Genomic DNA, 20,266 nt, shown 5'->3' with positions numbered 1-20,266 from the left:
CTTGGGTGTTACAGCTGTTGGGGTTATTAGGAGCGAACAATTAGTAAGCTTCAACTTACTTTTGGATTCTTCAATAAATTCTGTAAATATGGGAATATTTACTGATTTATTAATTAATTAAGATATTCTTAGATATACGGGGCACCATTCCCCTTTAACCGGGGAAAAATTGAATCCAAAACTCTTATCAGTCTTTCTTGAAGTTCGTAGAATCCTTGGAGCAGAGACTTCTCTTCGACACAACAAAGCTACTGGAGACGAAAATCTGAATTTTATAACGTTTAATTAACAATTTGTCAAATGAATAAACAGTGGCATAAATGAATAATAACCATGTGATATAATAAAAGGATGTATATTCAAAATAATGTTCAAGGTGTTTTGTGTGTATGTAGGATGTATGAATGGGGTCCTTTGTTCTCACAAAGGAGTAGTGTGTGTGCGTGTGTATGGATTCAAAATGGAGTCTTGAATACAAGATGGCTGACTCCTTTGTCTGGCTAAAGTGTGGGTGGCAACTTGCACTTTAACTTCCAAAGCACTTAGAATCAGTAGTAACTTAACCTTAAATCACTCAAAACATTTCAAAGGATCATGCAACAACACAAAAGATTAATCACGAGTTAATATCCTTAGTTTATCAGCCTGGCCATGGCCGAACATTTAAAGATACCAAACAATGATTAATAAGCAGTTTATTCTTTCAAAATGACCCGAAGGACGAATTTGGAACGAAAGAGGAAAACACGAAGCTACTTTTTTTAAGCAATAGCGCGGTTTTATTGCTTATTCTGGACTATAGAGGAAACGGGAGAAGAAAAGAATGAGAGAAAAATGAGTTTTCTGATCACCAAAAGAGCGAGGCGTCCCTCCCCCTTTTGATTTGACGGTTCTCCGTGTTTCTCCGCAGTTTTCAGCGTCATCCGCCGGTTTGATGCTTTCTCCGTTGTTTGGCTCCACGAGTGTTTCTCCACGGCTGGACACAAAGAAAACGAAGTTCCTTTTGGGCTGAGTTTGACAACTTACAGCGTTTCTGAGAGCTGGATGGAGTTGTTGTTTCCCTCCGCTGGTTCTGTGTCCTCAAACATCAGCTGGAGGGGAGCAGAAACGAGCAGATCAGCGGTCCCGTGGGCTCAACTTGGCTCTTAGAGCTTCCGCGTGCTCAAAGAAGTCGGAGCGTTCGACAAGCGTGTCCTCACCGCCAGGTATCCTGGGCAAAAGAACGAGGATTCTTTGTCTCTGCTGAAGATTTATGGTCTTAGTTCGCGGGAAAAGCTCCACGGCTTCCCGCACATGCGCAGAACGTGTTTCTGGTACTAGGCGGTGACGTCATCACAATGCTTCCGTGTGCAAACCATCATGGGAAATGAAGTTTCTTGGCGCTGATGTGATTATTTGCTTTTCAGAGCAATTTAAGCACAGTCATTTTGGAGAAAATCACTGCATAGTAATTTCCTCATGAGGTCAGACCCTCAACATTCCCCCTTTTGGTTTCGGGGATCGCGCCCAAAGCTCGATCGTCGGAAGCACAGATGGGTTTGTTCCTCATGAACGTAGGTCGACTTGATTGTCGGAAGCACAGGTGGGTTTGTCCCTTAGGACGTTGGTCTCCTTGGACGCCTTTGTCTTTTGGTCTTTGTCTTGGATCCTGGCGCCTTTGGTCTTTGTCTTTGTCAGGCACAAAGAGGATAGGAAACGGGATAGTCCCCAACGCGCATAACGAGAAGAAGCCACTCACGCAGGTGGTACGCAATGATGATGTCGTCCATGCGAGAGGTAGTAGTGTAGAAGGAGGAAGGTCGGTGGGCGGTTAACTCCACGAGGGAACACAAAGGCATCTCACCGCCGGCCATACAGTTCAGTTTTATGGAGCACGCGGTGATGTACGAGGTCCATAGTTCGCAAACGCGCATTGACCTATGTGGTCCCAAGATTCCCCCCTTTTTGGTCCAAAGGGCGGATCAGGACAGTCTTTGGGCTAAAACAAGGACCATTAAACTAAGAGGTACTACAATGTGCTGGTGCGTCAGACAGAGTCATTGACAGACTGAGCTGGGCCGGCACATAACCACTAGTTAATATGTGACCAAGTACGAAACAAAAATACAGAAAACCCAAAAAAAAAACATATAACATCCAAGAAAATTCATAGCAACCTTGAGGTCTCATACATTCTTAGGTCATACATTCAGTGTGTAGCTTATAAAGAATGTGACATAATGCAACACTCAGATAAAAATGTGAGGTAGACTAAAGTGAGAACTACTCTTAGGGTTACAAAATAATAAAGAAAATGTTGCTCACCCCCTTTAGACAGGTGTGGTACATTCACGCTTGGATTCTCCCCGAACGCGGTCACGAGGCACACCGTAGGTGAGCAAGTGCATCTTATCTTGGAGTTTCTTAACACGCCTGTAGGCGGAATAAGCTATCACGGCCGTGATGAGCCATCCCATCCCCAGGGCGACCAATGTGCAGATTAAGGTGGTATAATCTGTGTCAATGTAGCGTCTTGGGTATCTATTCATGGGCGTCAAAGTAAGTTCACGCGGGGTTTGTGTGAACTTAACAAGTTTGGTTCCTTCAATCAGTAATTGTTGGTCAATTTCTAAATCGATGGTAAAGTTATAACCCTGGAAAGCGTCCATGATCTCAATCTCCGAATCATGCTGTTCGAGGTTGAGGTGATGGAGTGCCAGGTTTTCCAGGTGTACAATTGCACCTGGCGGAACTGAGAGGAAAAAGGTTTGGTTCGGCAGTTGTAACTCAGTGGCAACGTTATGCTGGTCATAAGTTACAAGGGCCGAGTCTACTGGGGTGCTGATAAGCCATCTGTCACCTGCACGTTCCACTCTGGTATCCATGTCAACATCTTTTAACGTGACCGTAGCTTGGCAATTCTGCAGGGGCGCATCGCTCCTGAGGCCACATTGATAATTGGCAACGTCTCGGACAAATGGGTTACCAAGACACACCCAGTGAATATCTTTGGTTTTTGTGCATAAATCTAAGTTAGGAGTTAGATAGAGTTTGCTATCAGCATCTTGGTAAGCAAGGAAGCTCGGAGTTTTAAGGTGGAAATGTTTACCGTTTTTCCAAAAACCAACGTTTAGCATGGACTTAAGCCTATAGATGTGAGGTGTCTCAATTATGGGAACATTCAACAGGAAACCGAGTTCTAATTTTTCTGCATCAACGTGAATGGGAATTGCACTGCCTAGGCTGTACGCTAGGTGGATTTGTGAAGTGTGTACAGTGGAGGGAGTAGCAGCAGTCAAAACATCTTTGAGCAGATCCATTGGTACCAAATACGCAGGAATGCGACCTTCAACCAGGCTGTCCAGAGTAGAACCAATTTCCCTGAGCAGGTCCTGCATCAAATCTCTCACCACTCGTGTGTACACAATATCCTGATGTATGGTGTCAGACAAAGTCTTGATTGCACGTAGAGATTCATTAATCAGAGCAGAATGTAGGTTGACCGTTACAAGAGTACCCTGTAAGGTTTTAGTAAGAGCTTCCTGTTTGCGGTCTAGGAGGAGGAGGTTCCCCTGGATCTCTGGCATCTCATCCTGGAGTTCGGCAATGTGTCGTTGGACAGTCTTAAGACTAATTGTGTTAGCCGCCGAAAGTCCAACTGAAAAGAGGGAACCCACCGCGGACACCGCAGCGATGAGTCCACCTAGAAACCTTTTTGGGCGGTTATTTTCTCCGAGGTCATCTTCAGTGACTATAAATTTTTGAAGTTGTGCCAACATGTAAGCGGTGGTGCGCTTGGCATGTTGAACAGTACCAATAATGGACTTGTGAGGAGGAGGGGCCGGTATCACGTGTTTGTGATAGACGTCCCACGGGTCCAAACGGACAACGATACGTTGCGTATGAATGCGGCAATGTGTGATCAACAATCCGGGGTTGTCTTGGAGGACCATCCCGGTTGGTGGTCCCGGTTTAATGATGGCTGATGGAGTGGCTGCCGTTGATCCAAAGAGGATGCAGAAGATCCAGAGGAACTCCATCCTGTAATGGAGAGACTCGTGGTTAGTGAAAAGAACGGCGGGGGGGGGGGGCTTAGTTCTTTGTCGGTTAGTACATGTTAGTGGGTTAAACGTGCACTTCCCCCCCTTTTCCATTTCCATGCATAGAACTATATAGCGACTACGTCTACCTCCTGCGGGGAGTCTGGTCTCTGTACCCGCGGGGATGGTTTGACGTAGGGTTTGATTTGGTTTGCATGCACCCATTTGTAGACAGGCTCCTGTCTCGCTTTGGTGATGCGTAACCTGTATGCAACTGGAGAGAGTTTTGCCACGATCTCAAATGGTCCTGACCAGCAGGGCAGGAACTTCTTAGGTTTGCGTGCCGGTTGGGCGAACCGAAAGTAGAATACTTTGTCACCCACCTCGTATTCGCGGCTGGTTGTCTTTTGGTCGTAGTAGGCTTTAGCGCCTTCTACGTTGGTCTCCAGTTTCTTCTGAGCGTGCGCGAACGTAGCTCTGAGGTGTGTTTTCAAGTCTGCCACATACTGATGAGCGGTATAGGCAGTGGCAACACTGACATCCTCTGGGTGATACAGGAGGTGCAGTGGTAGAGTCATCAGTCTGCCGGTCATCATCTCAAAGGGCGTAACCCCCGTGGATCGCTGTGGAGTGGACCGTATGGCCATCAGGACCAGAGGGAGCTTGACGTCCCAGTCCTTCCCAGTGGAGCAGACGTACTTTTTGAGCATAGAGACGACCGTGCGGTTCATCCGTTCGACCTGTCCGGATGACTGTGGGTGATAGGGGAGGTGGAATCTCACTTCCACTCCCAGAAGTTCAAACAGGGACGTCATTACACTGGATGTGAAATGAGTTCCTCGGTCAGAGTCAATGCAGAGTGGAAGTCCCCATCGACTGAAACGTGGTTAATCAGCAGTACAGCGGTTGTGACGGCTGTATCGTGTGGCGCTGGAAGGCATTCCACCCACTTTGTGAAACTGCAAGTTACAGTTAGCATATATTTGTTTCCTCTTGCCGATTTGGGAACCGGTCCAACCCAGTCGATCTGCAGGTGGGACCAAGGGAAGGTTATTCCCCTGCGTTGCAGTGGTGCTCTAGCAAGCGGCTGGGAGGGTTGAAACTGGGCACAGATGAGGCAGCCTTGGACATAGCTGTGTACGTCCTTGGACATCGACGGCCAATATGCTACTTCTGTCAGTGACGCGAGGGTAGCTTTTGCTCCGCGGTGACCTCCAACCGGAGTGTCGTGGGCGTAGGCAAGCATCACTCCTCTGTGGTCGAGTGGAACAACCCAGCGCGGCGGGCTGTGATCGTCACGCATGTAAACTAACAAATCGTTTTGTAGTTTCAGGTGCGTGAGTTGACGATGCAGGTTTACCAAATCTTGGCTTGCACCAATAGGTGGTGATGGTTGTTTAGACATCGGGCCCTTTTGGAGAAGCTCGCGGATGAGCTTCAGGTCAGGATCTTGTTCCTGCATGGTGACTAGGTCCGCATCATGTGGTTGTCTGCCTAGAAACACGGGTACCCCAACGTTCTGAGGTTCGTCTGCTTGTTTAGCATGGCGACGAGTAATCGCGCAGACCTCGTGAACGGCCTTGGGTGGAAGCCACTCGTCTTTGAATTCCCAGCAGGTTCCCTGGTCAGCACCGAGCTTAGCAAGGCGGTCTGCTTCGTCATTACCATCTTTCTCCGGACCTAGGGTCCTGGAGTGACCTTTGACCTTTTTCCAGTAGACCATTATGCCTTTCTCAGTGGTGAGCAGATCACACGCTAGGAATAACTCCGAGTGTTTCACGTCTCTGTTCCTGGCGTTTTTCATGTGGTTCTCCTTCCACATGGGGAAGTGAGAGATGAAGCTGTGTCTAGCGTAGTTTGAATCAGAGCAAAGGACGATTTGAGTGATGTCCAAGGCTGCCGCCTGCTGGAGGGTTATCAACACTGCAGCAATTTCGGCGTACTGACTAGACTTTTGGCCCAACCGGTAGTGATTTGGTTGCTTAGTGTCACAGTCCACCCAAACGACTCCAACCCCGGCACGGAGCTGGCCTTCGTGAAGGTAGGCGCATCCGTCAGTGTAAACTTTCGGAAGCCCTTGGCAAACATTCTCATCAAAGTAGCGATGATTGGATGCGGTTGGGTAGACTGCGGCAGGTGTGTCCAGGGGGCCCATGACGGAGTCAGAGTCACAGTGCTGGCAGCCTGCTAGCCCTTGTCCTAGCGCTAGCTTGGTGTTCTGACCATACTTGACCTCAATGTTATATCCTTGGAGCACCATCATCCACGTTGCAATGCGGCTGTTTGACACTCTTCCTTCGCGCAGACGCTGGCAGTTTAGGAAGGTAACAGGCTGATGACACGTTTCAATGATCACTTTCTGTCCACCGATGTAACTACGAAAGTGTTCGACGGCCCAGACTGTAGAGAGGAGAGCTCTCTCGCAGTCTGAGAACTGGAGTTCCACCTTGCTCAGAGGCTTGCTGGCGTATGCCACAACTCTCATGTCCTGATCGTGTTTCTGCTTCAAAGCAGCGCTCAGGCAGTGAGAGGAGAAAGTAGCCTCTATGTAGAACTCTTTATCCTTGTCTGGGTAAGCCAGACAGGGTGCGGACGCCAACTTCTGTTTTAGGAACTGGAAGGAGTGTTCTTGGGGTCTGTCCCACACGAAAGGTGTGTCGTTCTGAAGCAGCTCAGTGAGGGGCCTCGCTATTTCAGCGTACTCCTCAATGAACTGCCTGGAGTAGTTGCAGACTCCGAGGAAGCTCCTGAGTTCGGTCAGATTAGCTGGGGCTTTGATGTCCTGAATGGCTCTAATGCGTCCCGCTTGGGGCTCGACTCCATTAGGGCCAACCAGCAGTCCAACATACTCCACTTTGGTTCGACACCACTGTCCCTTGAGAATCGCCAATTTAGCTCCGGCGTCAGCGAGCTGTTGCAGCACGTGACGGAGTTCGGCCAGGTGCTCCTCGAAGGTTCGACTCCTCATCAAGATGTCATCGACATATATGAGGTTCCCTCTGGAAGCAGCATCTGACATGGCTTTGTGGAGGAAGATGTTGAACTCGGCAGGTGAGTTAGAGTAGCCAAAGGGGCAGCGGTTCCAAGTATATTGGCGATTTCCAAAGGAGAAAGCCAGTTTATACTGGTCCGCCGGCTCAACCTTCATGGTCCAGAAACCGTTGGCTACGTCAACCGTAGAGAAGAAACGAGCATCTCTGACTCTGGCTAGCTCCTGATCTAAATGGATCATAGGCCACCTGGAGAGAGGTACTTGTTTGTTCAGTGCACGATAGTCTATGGTGAGACGCCATTTCCCAGTCGGTTTCAGAACCGGCCAGATGGGAGAGTTGTAAGTGGAGTTACACTCTCTGATGATGTTTTTCTCCTTCAGCTGATCGAGGATCTCCTGGATCGACTCATAAGCAGCGAGGGGAATCTTGTACTGACGTACAAAAGTAGGAGGGGCATTCAGGTTCGTTGGAATGCGAACCGTATGCAGGTTTGTGAGTCCACAGTCCAGGGAGTCCCTGGATAAGACGGACTGAAACTCATAGAACAGGCTTCTAAGCTCTGCTCTCTGCTCCTCTGACTCCAGCGCATCCGCTTTGTCAAGCTGCTGGCTGACTTCGGCCTCGAAGCCGTCATAAGGTTCAGAGGAGGAGGGTCTCTGATGTTCCGGGCTTTCAACCGGTGACTCAGAGGGTTGAGTATTTATTGCAAAAACCGTTAGACACTGACCGCCGTCAGTATCTAAGGTTGCACTGCAAATGGGTTCCTCAGGAAGGGCTTCATGCCGCTTGATGGTAATCATTTGTGAAGGGAAAGTACTGAATGTGTCTACACCAACCTGTCTGTCGTTCAAGAACAACGGAAGTTGTCCGATCACGGGGACTGACAGTTCGAAGTCATGGAATGAGCTATCTATCAGCATGCCCAAGGGCTTTCCTGCCGGCATGTGGATAGGACTCCGGGTCGGATTTTCGACCAACAAGTAGGCAGAACGATTGTTCAGCTCCAAGAGTGGCGTGCCACAGACGGCTAAGTTGAGCTCCAAGAAGTGCGGTGATGGCTGGAAGAAGGCCTGTGTGCCTGGCAGCTTCTGATGCTTCATCAGAGTCAGACGAACAGGCACCCCTTTGACCAATGGGGGCAGAACCGTGCTGGCTTCAACCACTGCACGGCAGGCCTGTGGAATGGCCTGACCGGACAGCAAGTGTTCAGGGCCTTCTGAGCGAGGCTCAGAGGATGGTGTGGCTCGGGCCCAAAGGACTTGATTGCAAGTGTCCAGCTGGGCACCGAGTCGAACCAGCAGATCTGCTCCGATGAGTGCAGGTGGATCAAGCTGTGGTATGATGCTGAATGTATGTGTGAGCTGTCTTGCTCCAAGTTGGATAGTCAGAGAGCAGACCTCTGGCGCTTTCAGGAGCCTCTGCGGCCAAGTAGGTGACAAGAGCCGATGGCTACGTGTCACACTGACCAGAAGGGGGTCCTTCTGACGCAGGTGTTCAAACGTCTGCTGGCTGATGGCTGACTTTTCAGACCAAAGAGCAAGGCGAGCATCTGAGATGTGGGTGCAGTTGATGGTAAGACCACCAACTATGTGTGGTGCATATGGCTGCAGGCTGACGTTCTTCAGCGAGCAGAGAAAAGATGAATGTGCGCGGAGCGGAGTTCCAGGAGCGGTTTCGTGCCTTTGCAGGCGGTCATCGTCTGTGGGAGCCGTAGGGAGGGGCATGACCTTGGAACAAGGGTTTTGCTGCTCACTTATGCTGACTTCAAGAATGGAGGATGGTCGGCTGCTATCCGGGTTCCAGGGCTTAGGTGTGTCCACCTGGGCCCACAGTTGACCCTTCTGGCAGTCGATGAGGGGAGCTAGACGTTCAAGCAGGTCCTGACCAATGAGAAGTGGTTCAGTGTCTAGCTGGCAGACATAAAACGGGTGAACCAGAGTCATGTCTTGGAAGGTGATGTCCAGCCACGCCCGGTGAGTGATACACTCCCGGGTCTGGGTGTAGCTGGTGATTTTCAGGTCACAGGGTTCTACCTGGACTGGTTTCCCGAGCGACCGCATGGTGTCAGACAAGCGATGGAACAGTGTGGAGCATATCAGGGTGATTTCTGAGCCAGTATCCAGCAGAGCATCAACCTGTATGCATCCACCTACGTTGGTGCTACAGTACAAACGGCGAGCATGATCATGGTTTGTTAAGTCACCAAGGAACTTCAGAAATTTAGTATCAGGTTTCTCTGGGGGGTAGATTTCAGGAGACTCCTGTGATCTACCAATAGTGTTCCCCCAGCTGATCAGGTAGGTCCTGGCCACGCTGGGAGGTTGAGCCACGCCTAGTCATGCGGACGTTGGCTCTGGGTCTGGCTTCTTAGAAGCAGACTTTGGTGCAGGGGTCTCATCTGCAGATCTCAGCTGTTCCTTCTGTTTAGCTAGGAACTGCTGAAACATCTCCTGGAGGTCGGCTTTGGTCAAGTACTCACCTGCGGACTTGTGTTCGGGACCTACCTGTGGGCGGCGCTCCTTAAACCTTCCACTGTTCCGACCTGCCTGCCGTTGGTTTTGGTTGGGCCACTTCCTGTCTGATTGTCCAGACCTAGGTGGCCAATATGCACCCCCCTTCCCCTGTTGAGGAGATTGGGACTGCTCTCGCGGTTTAGCAGGTCTAGGTTTAGCAGATTTTGGCTTAGTGGGTGGAGCTTCTGTGCCTTCAAGCTCCAAACGCGGCTCGGCGTCGGGAGCTAGGTGCATGACGCGGTGATGTGCGTCAGGCTTTTGGGGCTTTCCGCCGGCTTCCCAAGCCTGTTGAGCGTATCTCCTAATCTCCTGAGTTGTCAGTTTTTTCATCCGACAATACATTGAGACTTCGGAGCGAACACACTCGTGCAGGTTGTGAATGAAAAGGGATCTGAAGGCAGGGTCTTCCTCGAGCCCAGGGCCGTTTCGACCTTGGAAATAAGCACTTTTGAGTCTGCGATAATACTCTCTGGGGGGTTCGTTCCTCCCGTGTTTGATGGAGAAGGCCCCCATTGTAGCTGACGCGGAGTCTGCATACGTGGCGTATTCATCCCTCAACGCTCGGCAGAGCGAGGAGTACCGATCTCGAATGTCAGATGGTAGAGTTTCCATGAAACCATGCACCGTTCTAGATGTAGTTTTCCAAATTAGCTTGAGCTTTTCCCTTGAAGAGGGTGCTGGAAGATCAAGCAGACAACGTTCTATCTCCCTGAGATAATCGTCAACATTGGATTCATTGGTGTTAGGATCAAAGCGTTCTATGTCTTTAGCTAGCGATTCAATTTGACGTACACGGAGCCCTGACTCACGGTACGGCGCGTCATCCTCTGACTCTGACCCACGGTCTGTCTCAGAGGGCGCTGGATATCGCTGGTGTGCTCTGGGCTCCCAATGTTGACTCCTGGGGCCCAAATCGGGGTCCGGCATGTTGTGGCGGGCTGCTGGCACGTCACGTGGGTGTCCTGGGAGATCCTCCTCCCGGGGCACGTCTGCGTAGTGCAGCCTGCGTCTTTCAACTGGGGCATCTGCGTAATACGCTTTGTCCGGGTACGGACTGGCGTATGATGCTTTGTCCTGCAGCTGGTTATCGGCATGCCGAATACCGGAGTAGCTAGGATGGGTGGATGGTGGAGGTGCAGGTTGGGCTTGTGCATAACCCCAGCCGGCACCTTGCACCCTTCGTGGACTGGGGGAGCGGTCTAAATAGAGGTGCCGCTCAGCTGGTCGACTTCTCACTGATTGAGAAGGCCGTGAAGATGAGGGTGGTGGTCCAACCTGGGGTTCGAGGGCGAATTGCCCTCGGCCCCTAGGTGGTCCTGAATGCCCTATAGTGTGTGTAGGGAACGGGGCCGAAGGTTGGGACAGATAAGCTTCATCTCTCCCCTGCGGCGTGCGTCCGTCCAGAGAGTCATGGTGTTTCCCCCCTTCCCACTGTCTGTTGTCATCAGCAGAGGGGGGCGGGGTCTCCTCCCCATCTTCCCCAGAATCGGTGCGGGTGTCGTCTTCCTCGATCAGCCTTCCATTTCGCTGTTTTTCAGCTAGCATACTCTGGAGGTTCATGATCTCTCTATCATGTTGGAGTCCTCTCTGATAGAGGATCAGGGCTAACTTAGCTAAGTGAACCTGGATTGGTTTTGTACCATCCGGGTTTTCTATTTGATCGATTACAGCTTCTAGCTCGACGCTACGCTGTTCTTCAGTGAAATCCCTAGAAGGGTAGTCGGGTTCTCGAGCAACCGCGACCAGTTTGGACAATATTTGTCCAGAAAGTAGGCCAGGTTCATAGTCGTGGGCCGCAGCGCCACCTGGTTGCTGGGAGTTGGTCAGTTCACTACTCTGTCCCTCCATTTTAACAACCGAACCAAAAATAGCCTAGTAGAGCTTCTGCAGATAGCTCAAACTGCACCTTTTGGGCAGCAAACTGCTAGCTTTGTAGCAGAAAAACACTAAATTAACCTTTGTGCGCACAGGTTTTAGCGTTTTAAGATTGCACGGAATGCCGTGACTGACGCTTAAAATACTATTCCTTTCAGTATTTTAGCAAAAGCTGGTGCGTTGCCGTAGCAACGTCTTACAACACTTGCAGTGTTAAATATGCTAGTTATTCCTTCAGAATATTAGCAAACAGGGTGTTATCAGTCTTTGAGTGAAGGTTTCAGTTAGTTACAATAGCCACTGTGAGTTAAAGTCGCTAAATTAGCAGTTAATTTTAGCCTAAAAGGGTTAGTCAGAATTACTTACACGCTGCACCTTTAATGAGGAACTGAATTTTAACCTAAAAGGTTAGCCAGAATTAATTACACGTTGCACCTTTAAGGAAAAACTGAATTTTAACCCAAAAGGTTAGCCAGAATTAATTACACGTTGCACATTTAAGGAAAAGCTGAATTTTAACCTAAAAGGTTAGCCAGAATTAATTACACGTTGCACCTTTAAGGAAAAACTGAATTTTTAACCTAAAAGGTCAACCAGAATTAATTTACACGTTGCACCTTTAAAGAAGCACTGAGTTACTGGTGAGAGTTCGATGCAGCTTCCTGCTCAGCGAAATCAGCACCACTCTGTTGCTGGTTCAAGGCTGAACAACGGATTATTTTTAATTCAAGCTCTTTGGATTTATTTGTTTGTTTGTGCCGGATAGAAATCTCTGTGTATCCAAGCCTCACACGGGGCACCAATTAAATGTTGGGGTTATTAGGAGCGAACAATTAGTAAGCTTCAACTTACTTTTGGATTCTTCAATAAATTCTGTAAATATGGGAATATTTACTGATTTATTAATTAATTAAGATATTCTTAGATATACGGGGCACCATTCCCCTTTAACCGGGGAAAAATTGAATCCAAAACTCTTATCAGTCTTTCTTGAAGTTCGTAGAATCCTTGGAGCAGAGACTTCTCTTCGACACAACAAAGCTACTGGAGACGAAAATCTGAATTTTATAACGTTTAATTAACAATTTGTCAAATGAATAAACAGTGGCATAAATGAATAATAACCATGTGATATAATAAAAGGATGTATATTCAAAATAATGTTCAAGGTGTTTTGTGTGTATGTAGGATGTATGAATGGGGTCCTTTGTTCTCACAAAGGAGTAGTGTGTGTGCGTGTGTATGGATTCAAAATGGAGTCTTGAATACAAGATGGCTGACTCCTTTGTCTGGCTAAAGTGTGGGTGGCAACTTGCACTTTAACTTCCAAAGCACTTAGAATCAGTAGTAACTTAACCTTAAATCACTCAAAACATTTCAAAGGATCATGCAACAACACAAAAGATTAATCACGAGTTAATATCCTTAGTTTATCAGCCTGGCCATGGCCGAACATTTAAAGATACCAAACAATGATTAATAAGCAGTTTATTCTTTCAAAATGACCCGAAGGACGAATTTGGAACGAAAGAGGAAAACACGAAGCTACTTTTTTTAAGCAATAGCGCGGTTTTATTGCTTATTCTGGACTATAGAGGAAACGGGAGAAGAAAAGAATGAGAGAAAAATGAGTTTTCTGATCACCAAAAGAGCGAGGCGTCCCTCCCCCTTTTGATTTGACGGTTCTCCGTGTTTCTCCGCAGTTTTCAGCGTCATCCGCCGGTTTGATGCTTTCTCCGTTGTTTGGCTCCACGAGTGTTTCTCCACGGCTGGACACAAAGAAAACGAAGTTCCTTTTGGGCTGAGTTTGACAACTTACAGCGTTTCTGAGAGCTGGATGGAGTTGTTGTTTCCCTCCGCTGGTTCTGTGTCCTCAAACATCAGCTGGAGGGGAGCAGAAACGAGCAGATCAGCGGTCCCGTGGGCTCAACTTGGCTCTTAGAGCTTCCGCGTGCTCAAAGAAGTCGGAGCGTTCGACAAGCGTGTCCTCACCGCCAGGTATCCTGGGCAAAAGAACGAGGATTCTTTGTCTCTGCTGAAGATTTATGGTCTTAGTTCGCGGGAAAAGCTCCACGGCTTCCCGCACATGCGCAGAACGTGTTTCTGGTACTAGGCGGTGACGTCATCACAATGCTTCCGTGTGCAAAGCATCATGGGAAATGAAGTTTCTTGGCGCTGATGTGATTATTTGCTTTTCAGAGCAATTTAAGCACAGTCATTTTGGAGAAAATCACTGCATAGTAATTTCCTCATGAGGTCAGACCCTCAACACAGCAGTGCAATTCAAATTAAATATTATTTTTAAAAATCACACAATGTGATTTCCTGAATTTTTTAAATGCTGGACTGCACCATGATTTCTAAGTGAGAGAACTTGTAAAATTGCAGGGTGCTCAAATACTGATGTTTCACACAATATGAGTAACAGTTGAATACAACAAAATTAAGAATGCACGTTCATTTTCTAACACTTCTACAGTTATCCAGAAGCCATCCTCAACATCTGTGTTTTTCTGAGTAAATTCTTACCTGATCCTGATTCAGTTAACACCCATCAGGTTGAGTTTTATAATTTATGTCACTCCTGGGTCTCCAGGCCATGAATTATAGATTAGATGTTTCTAAGTCAAGCTGTAAAAGCTGCGGTTATTCCTCTGTCACATGCTCTCACTTATTGTTCAGTCTCACAGATATTTTAAGCATGTTTGTCTACCTCATCACTTCTATTGTGTGTGTGTGTGTGTGGGGGGGGGCTACAGTGACCAACTTAATTCATGAAGCATGTGATCTCTTTAAAGGGATACCTAAAACAGTGCATCAGAAGCACCTTTAGAAAAAAGCATTGGTGTGGCCAGTTTCATGTGAGTGATCAATTTAACTCATATATGAATCTGTGGATTTGAATCAACTGGTTTTGAAACTGGTTATGTGCATTTTTTCATGAAAGACAATTCTAAAGTGATGAAAAAGGAAGAGCATATTTAGGTTAACACCTGCATAGAAGTTGGGGTATTTAATTCTGGGCCTGAAGGGCCGGTATCCAGCACGATTTGGTTTTAACTCTGTTTAAACACATCTGATTTCAATCAGCAGGTAACTAACATGCTTCTGCAGAGCCTAATGAACTGCTGCGCAGGTGATTCAAGCACCGAATCTAGTGTGTTAGAGAGAAGAAACCACTCAAAAGTGCTGGATGCCAGCCGTCCAGACCCAGAATTGAATACCCCTAAAGTCTGACCACGACCCATAGAGAGAGCTTAAGCTCATACCTAAATAGTACGGATGGACAATATATTGGCATCAATATCGGTATCGGCTGATGTTAGTCATTTTTTTAACATTACGGTATCGGTTCGATAAATAAAACTGGGCCGATATTAACAACCAATATTTTTTCCATCTTGTCTCCATTTGTTTGCCAGTTTCAGAGTGCGAGGAGGGTGATATGTAATTGTTTAGTCATGTGAACAGTGAATGAAATCCTCTCAGAACCATAAATGTGTGTGTTATGTGTACATAATAACGTAAATTCAGCTTTAATCATTTTCATTCTATATAAAATCTGCTGTTTTTAGAAGAATATCGGTATCAGCAAATATCGGTCATAACAGTAATATTAATATTGAAATCGGCCCAAGGATTTCACATCGGTGCATCACTACTAAACAGTCAACAACATACAACATTTTGAGCTCCTTAAACATAAAAAAACTGAATTACTGAACCCCAACTCCAACATTTTAGTCTCCACAAATATGTCAGATAACTAAAAATGTCTCTCACACAATTACAGAAAAAAAATCACTCATACTTGAACATGCTGCTCCCTTCTCTGGGTCAGTGACAGTGGCTGTCAGGAAGTATTGCTGAGCTATGCTGCTTTTAGTCAAGGAGTCAGTCTCATGAGCAAAACACACCCTGACACTCACTCAGAAAAACACAAACGTATCCCCAATCTCCTCACATCAAAATTTCTGTACAATTTGGCTTTCAAAGGTCTCTAAAGCAAAGAACTGGAAATCCTTGTTTGCATGTGGTCTTTCTCCTAATGGTGTACTCCCTGAGTACCTTGGGGCTTTTTTTCATGTGCATACTTACATTGTGAGTGTGTGTGCACTTGTGTATGCTTTCAATGGCAACGGGTTCATTTCTTTCCAACTGCTCCAATGAGCTTACTCAGCGAAACTAGGTCAGACCAAGTTTTAGAGACAAAATTAAAGCAACAGCAAGCAGAACAATATGAGTGTGTGTTTTATCTACGTCTCTGTAAGCACTGAAGAGACTTACTTATAGGTAGCGCTAAAGCAGGGAGTAGTGAATTATTTTCTTTTATTTTGTCTGCAAATACATTTGCTTGTGAGAAAGCGTGAAAGCTGCATTGAGAGTTTTCAGAATGGCACAAAAAGTTATTGAGAGGTTCATAATGACAGTTAGGAGCAAAGGAAGACCTTTTCATAAAAGGAAATTACCCGCACTAAAAGCAGTAATTAACCAACCAAAATACATGTTACATGGTAACCATTATTTATTTAAACATGCCCAATAACCACGAATGACCAGTACACCTATGTCACTTTGGATCACTTTGGAACAATGATGGATGTTTTAACATGAGCCGTGTATGAATGGTTTAATTTGGCAAGCAGTGGTGAAGGAATTATTAAAAACATTCAAAAGAAGGAGCACTAGGAAGCCATGACTAGACAGTGAGGATGCAGTTTGAATCGTTTGGATGCAGGAAGAGCTTTCCATTTGCTCGCATTATCTATCAATGCCTAATTTATTTGCAGATGCATTCAGAAAGCCTGAAGACATTTTCTTAAAAGGACTTTAACAGCTATAGCAATTGCACAAACCATTTCCAAACCCCAATTACAATAACTAAAGCACATTTAGTGTCTCAAGACAAGAAATATCAACCTTCCTTCCACAGCTTGACCTTTAAAAAAGCATAACAACTAAAATCTTAAAGACTGTTAGTTTAAATATTTGTCTCTGTGTTGGTACAAACATTACAGTAAAGTGTGAATAACATGATCAAGTGGAGCTCTTTGAGATAAAAGATCTGCTCATCTCACTCCACCACGGACCACCAACTCTCATTGAACTGTTCTGAATTATTGACTATTAGTGGGAAACGGCCATGACCGAAAACTGATCCCGACCAGTTTCACTTGCATTACATGGGAGACGATTCGGTGATCAAAATACACGGTTTCAAGTGTAAGCATCTGTTGTGTGACACCAGACACGTGTCTACTATACGACGACAAACGTAAAACATGCCAGAAGACCAAAGATCATTCCAATAACAAGGCTGTTATAAGTTCAGACATTTTTAAATACGCCTTTGAAATAAAAACTGTGGAAAATAATGTCAAAGATACACACCGTCAGTGTTTTCTAAAAGACCAGGCAGGTTAATTAAAGCACCTCATTGTGATCTAGCCTACTCTACTTATTACACAAGCTTAACATAAATACATTCATACTTTTACATAATTTATGTTCTGGAAAATGTAACTGTGCTTGGCTAACTTCTGTAAAAACAGTGACATCATTCTAGTTTTGGCCTTTACATTCTCCTCTTATATCCTCTGTATCTTTTCTTCTCCTCAGCTCTGCTCACCAGCTCCCTTCAAGGTGTCCTGGAGTGAGATCCTATTCAGCGGAGAAGCTGCGGCAGATGAGTCTGACACTGCTGCTGAATTATTTATCAGTCTATTACATCACACACATTGAAGAACCAAAGATACACCCTGGTGGATAGACCCAAGAAAGACCAAGTCCATACCACTCATTTATCTCAGAACCACTCCACTGATGATCATCTTTCTCAGATTACTACAATATGTTTTTTTTTCCCTAAAAAGACCCATGCAGGAAGGCTGCACTGCTAAATGGCTCCAAGCAGAGATGCAAGAGGACCGGCCTTTTTAAATAATTACAGCAAATATGGTCGATAGAGGGCAAATGCTCCAGAATGTAAAAGGCTTTCGGTACTCTTGTTTAAAGGACAAATTCAGTCTGCCTCAGTGAATTTGATTTTACTCAGAGCAAATTTTAGATGGGGTAAATGAAACAAAGGAGTGCACTGCGGAGAGGGAAAGGTGAAGGTAAAAGCAAAATGTTCCATCCATCCATCCATTTTCTGAACCCGCTTTGTCCACGCAGGGTCGCGGGGGGTGCTGGTGCCTATCTCCAGCGGTCAACGGGTAGTCAGGTGGGGTACACCCTGGACAGAGAGCCAGTCCATCGCAGGGCAACACAGAGACACACAGGACAAACAATCATGCACACACACACTCACACCTAAGGACAATTTAGACAGACCAATTAACCGGCCAGTCAAGACTTTGGACTGTGGAAGGAAGCCGAAATACCCGGAGAGAACCCACGCATGCACAGGGAGAACATGCAAACTCCATGCAGAAAGATTCCAGGCCGGGAAGCGAACCCAGGACCTTCTTGCTACAAGGCAACAGCTCTAACCACTGCGCAGCCAAAAGCTAAATGTTAAATAAGGTATAGATAACGGGTGCCTAATCAGTAAAGAGGTGCATGGCACAAAAACATGTTTCATTTTGAAGATAATTTTCCTATTCTTCCCATCTTCCCATCACCCCCTGCTTTATGCACCCAGCAGTGAGTCGCTCCTATCCCCTGTGCTCCTCCTTTTATACCCATAATGCTATTGTGCTGGATGCATAAATCAGAATATATCATGCTGGGTGATTGTACGCTTTATAGCATAAGTCTTTTGTGTTTAAAGCTGGTTTAGATCGTTGTATTGTGTGATTGTTATATGGGCCTCAATCAACCCTTTTCAATGATCTCTGAAAGTTCATCTTAGTTTTGCTTTCAGACAACGCAGCATCAAATAAAGCAGCATGCATACAGCTGAAAACTGAACATATGGACCAAAGCGGCTAGTTTTTACCAACTAGCACAACCACCCACTTAAAGTAAACCACTGTAATAGTGTGCACTGACCAGTGATGCACGTCGAAGCCTGCGGCTCATGGGTTTATCAAAGGGAGGGCTGTTCATTGCAAACTTCTCCACGTAGCCCTCCGGTAGTCTGATATCAGCTGGGAGAGACAAACGTTTGTTTATGTCCTGCAATGAAAAACACAAAAACAAACATTTCTATGAGTTTATGAGATTTTATAGTGTCTCATTAAAAAGCCATGTGATACTAAATAAACAAATAGTGTTTCCATTGTCATGTTGTGTAAGTCAAGGCTAGCATAAACATAAACTGACTAAAGTAGTGCAAAGAAATCCCATTTTGTATTTAAAACCATTACTATTTATTTCACACTTGGTCCAATCGGTTGCTAGCTAGTTTGCCAATGTATTCCTTTCTAAAATAAACACTCATTTGATCGTTTGATCAATACATTTGCAGTGGTCTCTAGTCAGAATGAATGCCTTGCAGCCCATACTCAGGGCACAAAAAGCCCACAAATGCCTGTGGCAGGGACAAGTCTGCAGCATCAGAGGAGAGCTTAACACGGCAGGATTAAGAGTCCTATTTCCTCTTATTTGGACATCTTTCCTCAGACTGGATAACCACTAACTCTGCTCTGTGACATGGATGTTTTTTCTCCAAAATACCACAAGCCTGTTATGTTCTGCTGTGTGATTGAGTTGCTAATGCTAACGATTAGATTCTGCTAGCCGAGACGTTATCTGCTGATTCTGGGCGCTAAAACAACACCCTTCCCCCTCGCGAGCCAACATGGGTAAGGCCAAGTGACAGTGGACTTGTAGATCTGTCAGGCTTTTCAAATCCTAGCGTTTCGATGATTATTTTCTATCAGAAGCTAATGCAGGAGATAAGTGTAAATGGCTGGTTATAATCAGAAAAAAATCTTTAAAAAAATGTTTTTTCAGTGTTCAGCACTTTTTAGCAACTAATCACTGAAATGAGATAACCACCATTAATGGCTATTTTAAATATTTTTTTTACCTTCCCACTGTCCTAATGGGGGTGACCCCGCGAGGAAAGTCGACCATTGAGCAGTTCTGATGGTTTATCCCTTGGGTCCATGTGGCAGGGGTGAGGAGTGAGCACCACCTCACCCCTGCCACATGGACCTGAAGGGATAAACCATCAATCCTGCTCAATGGTCAACTTTCCTCGCGGGGTCACACCCATTAGGACAGTGGGAGGGTTAAAGAAACATACATGTTCCACAATGTTCAAAATATTTTTTATTTATAGTTTTTAATTATAGTATTATTTTCCACTAACAAAGAGTGTGTTTCAGATTTTTATATAATAATAATAATAATAATAATAATAATAATAACAACACACTTTTCTGTTAAACTGAAATACTATCCTACCGAATTTAAAGTTATTAATTAGCCCAATTAATTTTCCTTGGTATTGTCCTCTACAGAGTTACTTTTAGTTTTTATGACAATTCTGGCTTTAGTGAGTTCATAATGTTTTTTTTTTGTTTTTACCTGAGGTAAAATGACAGCCTTTACTGATGTTAGATATTACTTGAGCTCATAGGGTACCATAACAATGTCCTGTCACCTTTATTACACCAGATATCCAGAAAACACTGTCACACTGCAAGCACATAAAGCAATGCTGTACACAACAAATGAGCACATGCTGAAAAATTAAAAATAACCCACAAGCACGTGACCCACAGCCTGAGGTTAAACTCAAATCTGCACAAGAGAAGAAGAAAATACAACAGATTTTACGCTAAAATAAACTAAACGTTTCAAGAGCCTTCAGAGGAACAAAACACGAAACCTCCATCCATGTGACCTGACATGACGTTTACCAAAGGGGTAATGATGGTCATTACTTCACAAACACACTAGCACTCACCCTCTC

The 20,266-nt window shown here is 45.7% G+C and overlaps 1 protein-coding gene across 11 annotated transcripts in view; it reads right to left on the bottom strand.

Annotated features, from left to right (window-relative positions):
• LOC107391010 (cyclin-dependent kinase 17) overlaps positions 1 to 20,266 on the bottom strand; it is a 62,996-nt gene that overhangs the window by 12,776 nt on the left and 29,954 nt on the right. For 9 of the 11 annotated variants that reach the window (XR_008564289.2, XR_008564288.2, XM_054745983.2 and 6 more), the window contains one exon: positions 18,394 to 18,519. Coding sequence is in view for 9 of the 11 variants with exons in the window: in XM_054745983.2 (XP_054601958.1) it covers positions 18,394 to 18,519 (126 nt within the window). In the remaining 2 variants the exon portion in view is untranslated. The other 2 variants (XM_070545273.1, XM_070545272.1) reach the window with 2 other exon arrangements.

This window comes from Nothobranchius furzeri, chromosome 15 (genome assembly GCF_043380555.1).
Source record: "Nothobranchius furzeri strain GRZ-AD chromosome 15, NfurGRZ-RIMD1, whole genome shotgun sequence".
NCBI lineage: Eukaryota > Metazoa > Chordata > Actinopteri > Cyprinodontiformes > Nothobranchiidae > Nothobranchius > Nothobranchius furzeri.
The sequence above is the reverse complement of the archived record's forward strand: the minus strand, read 5'-3'. Positions and strand labels throughout refer to the sequence as shown.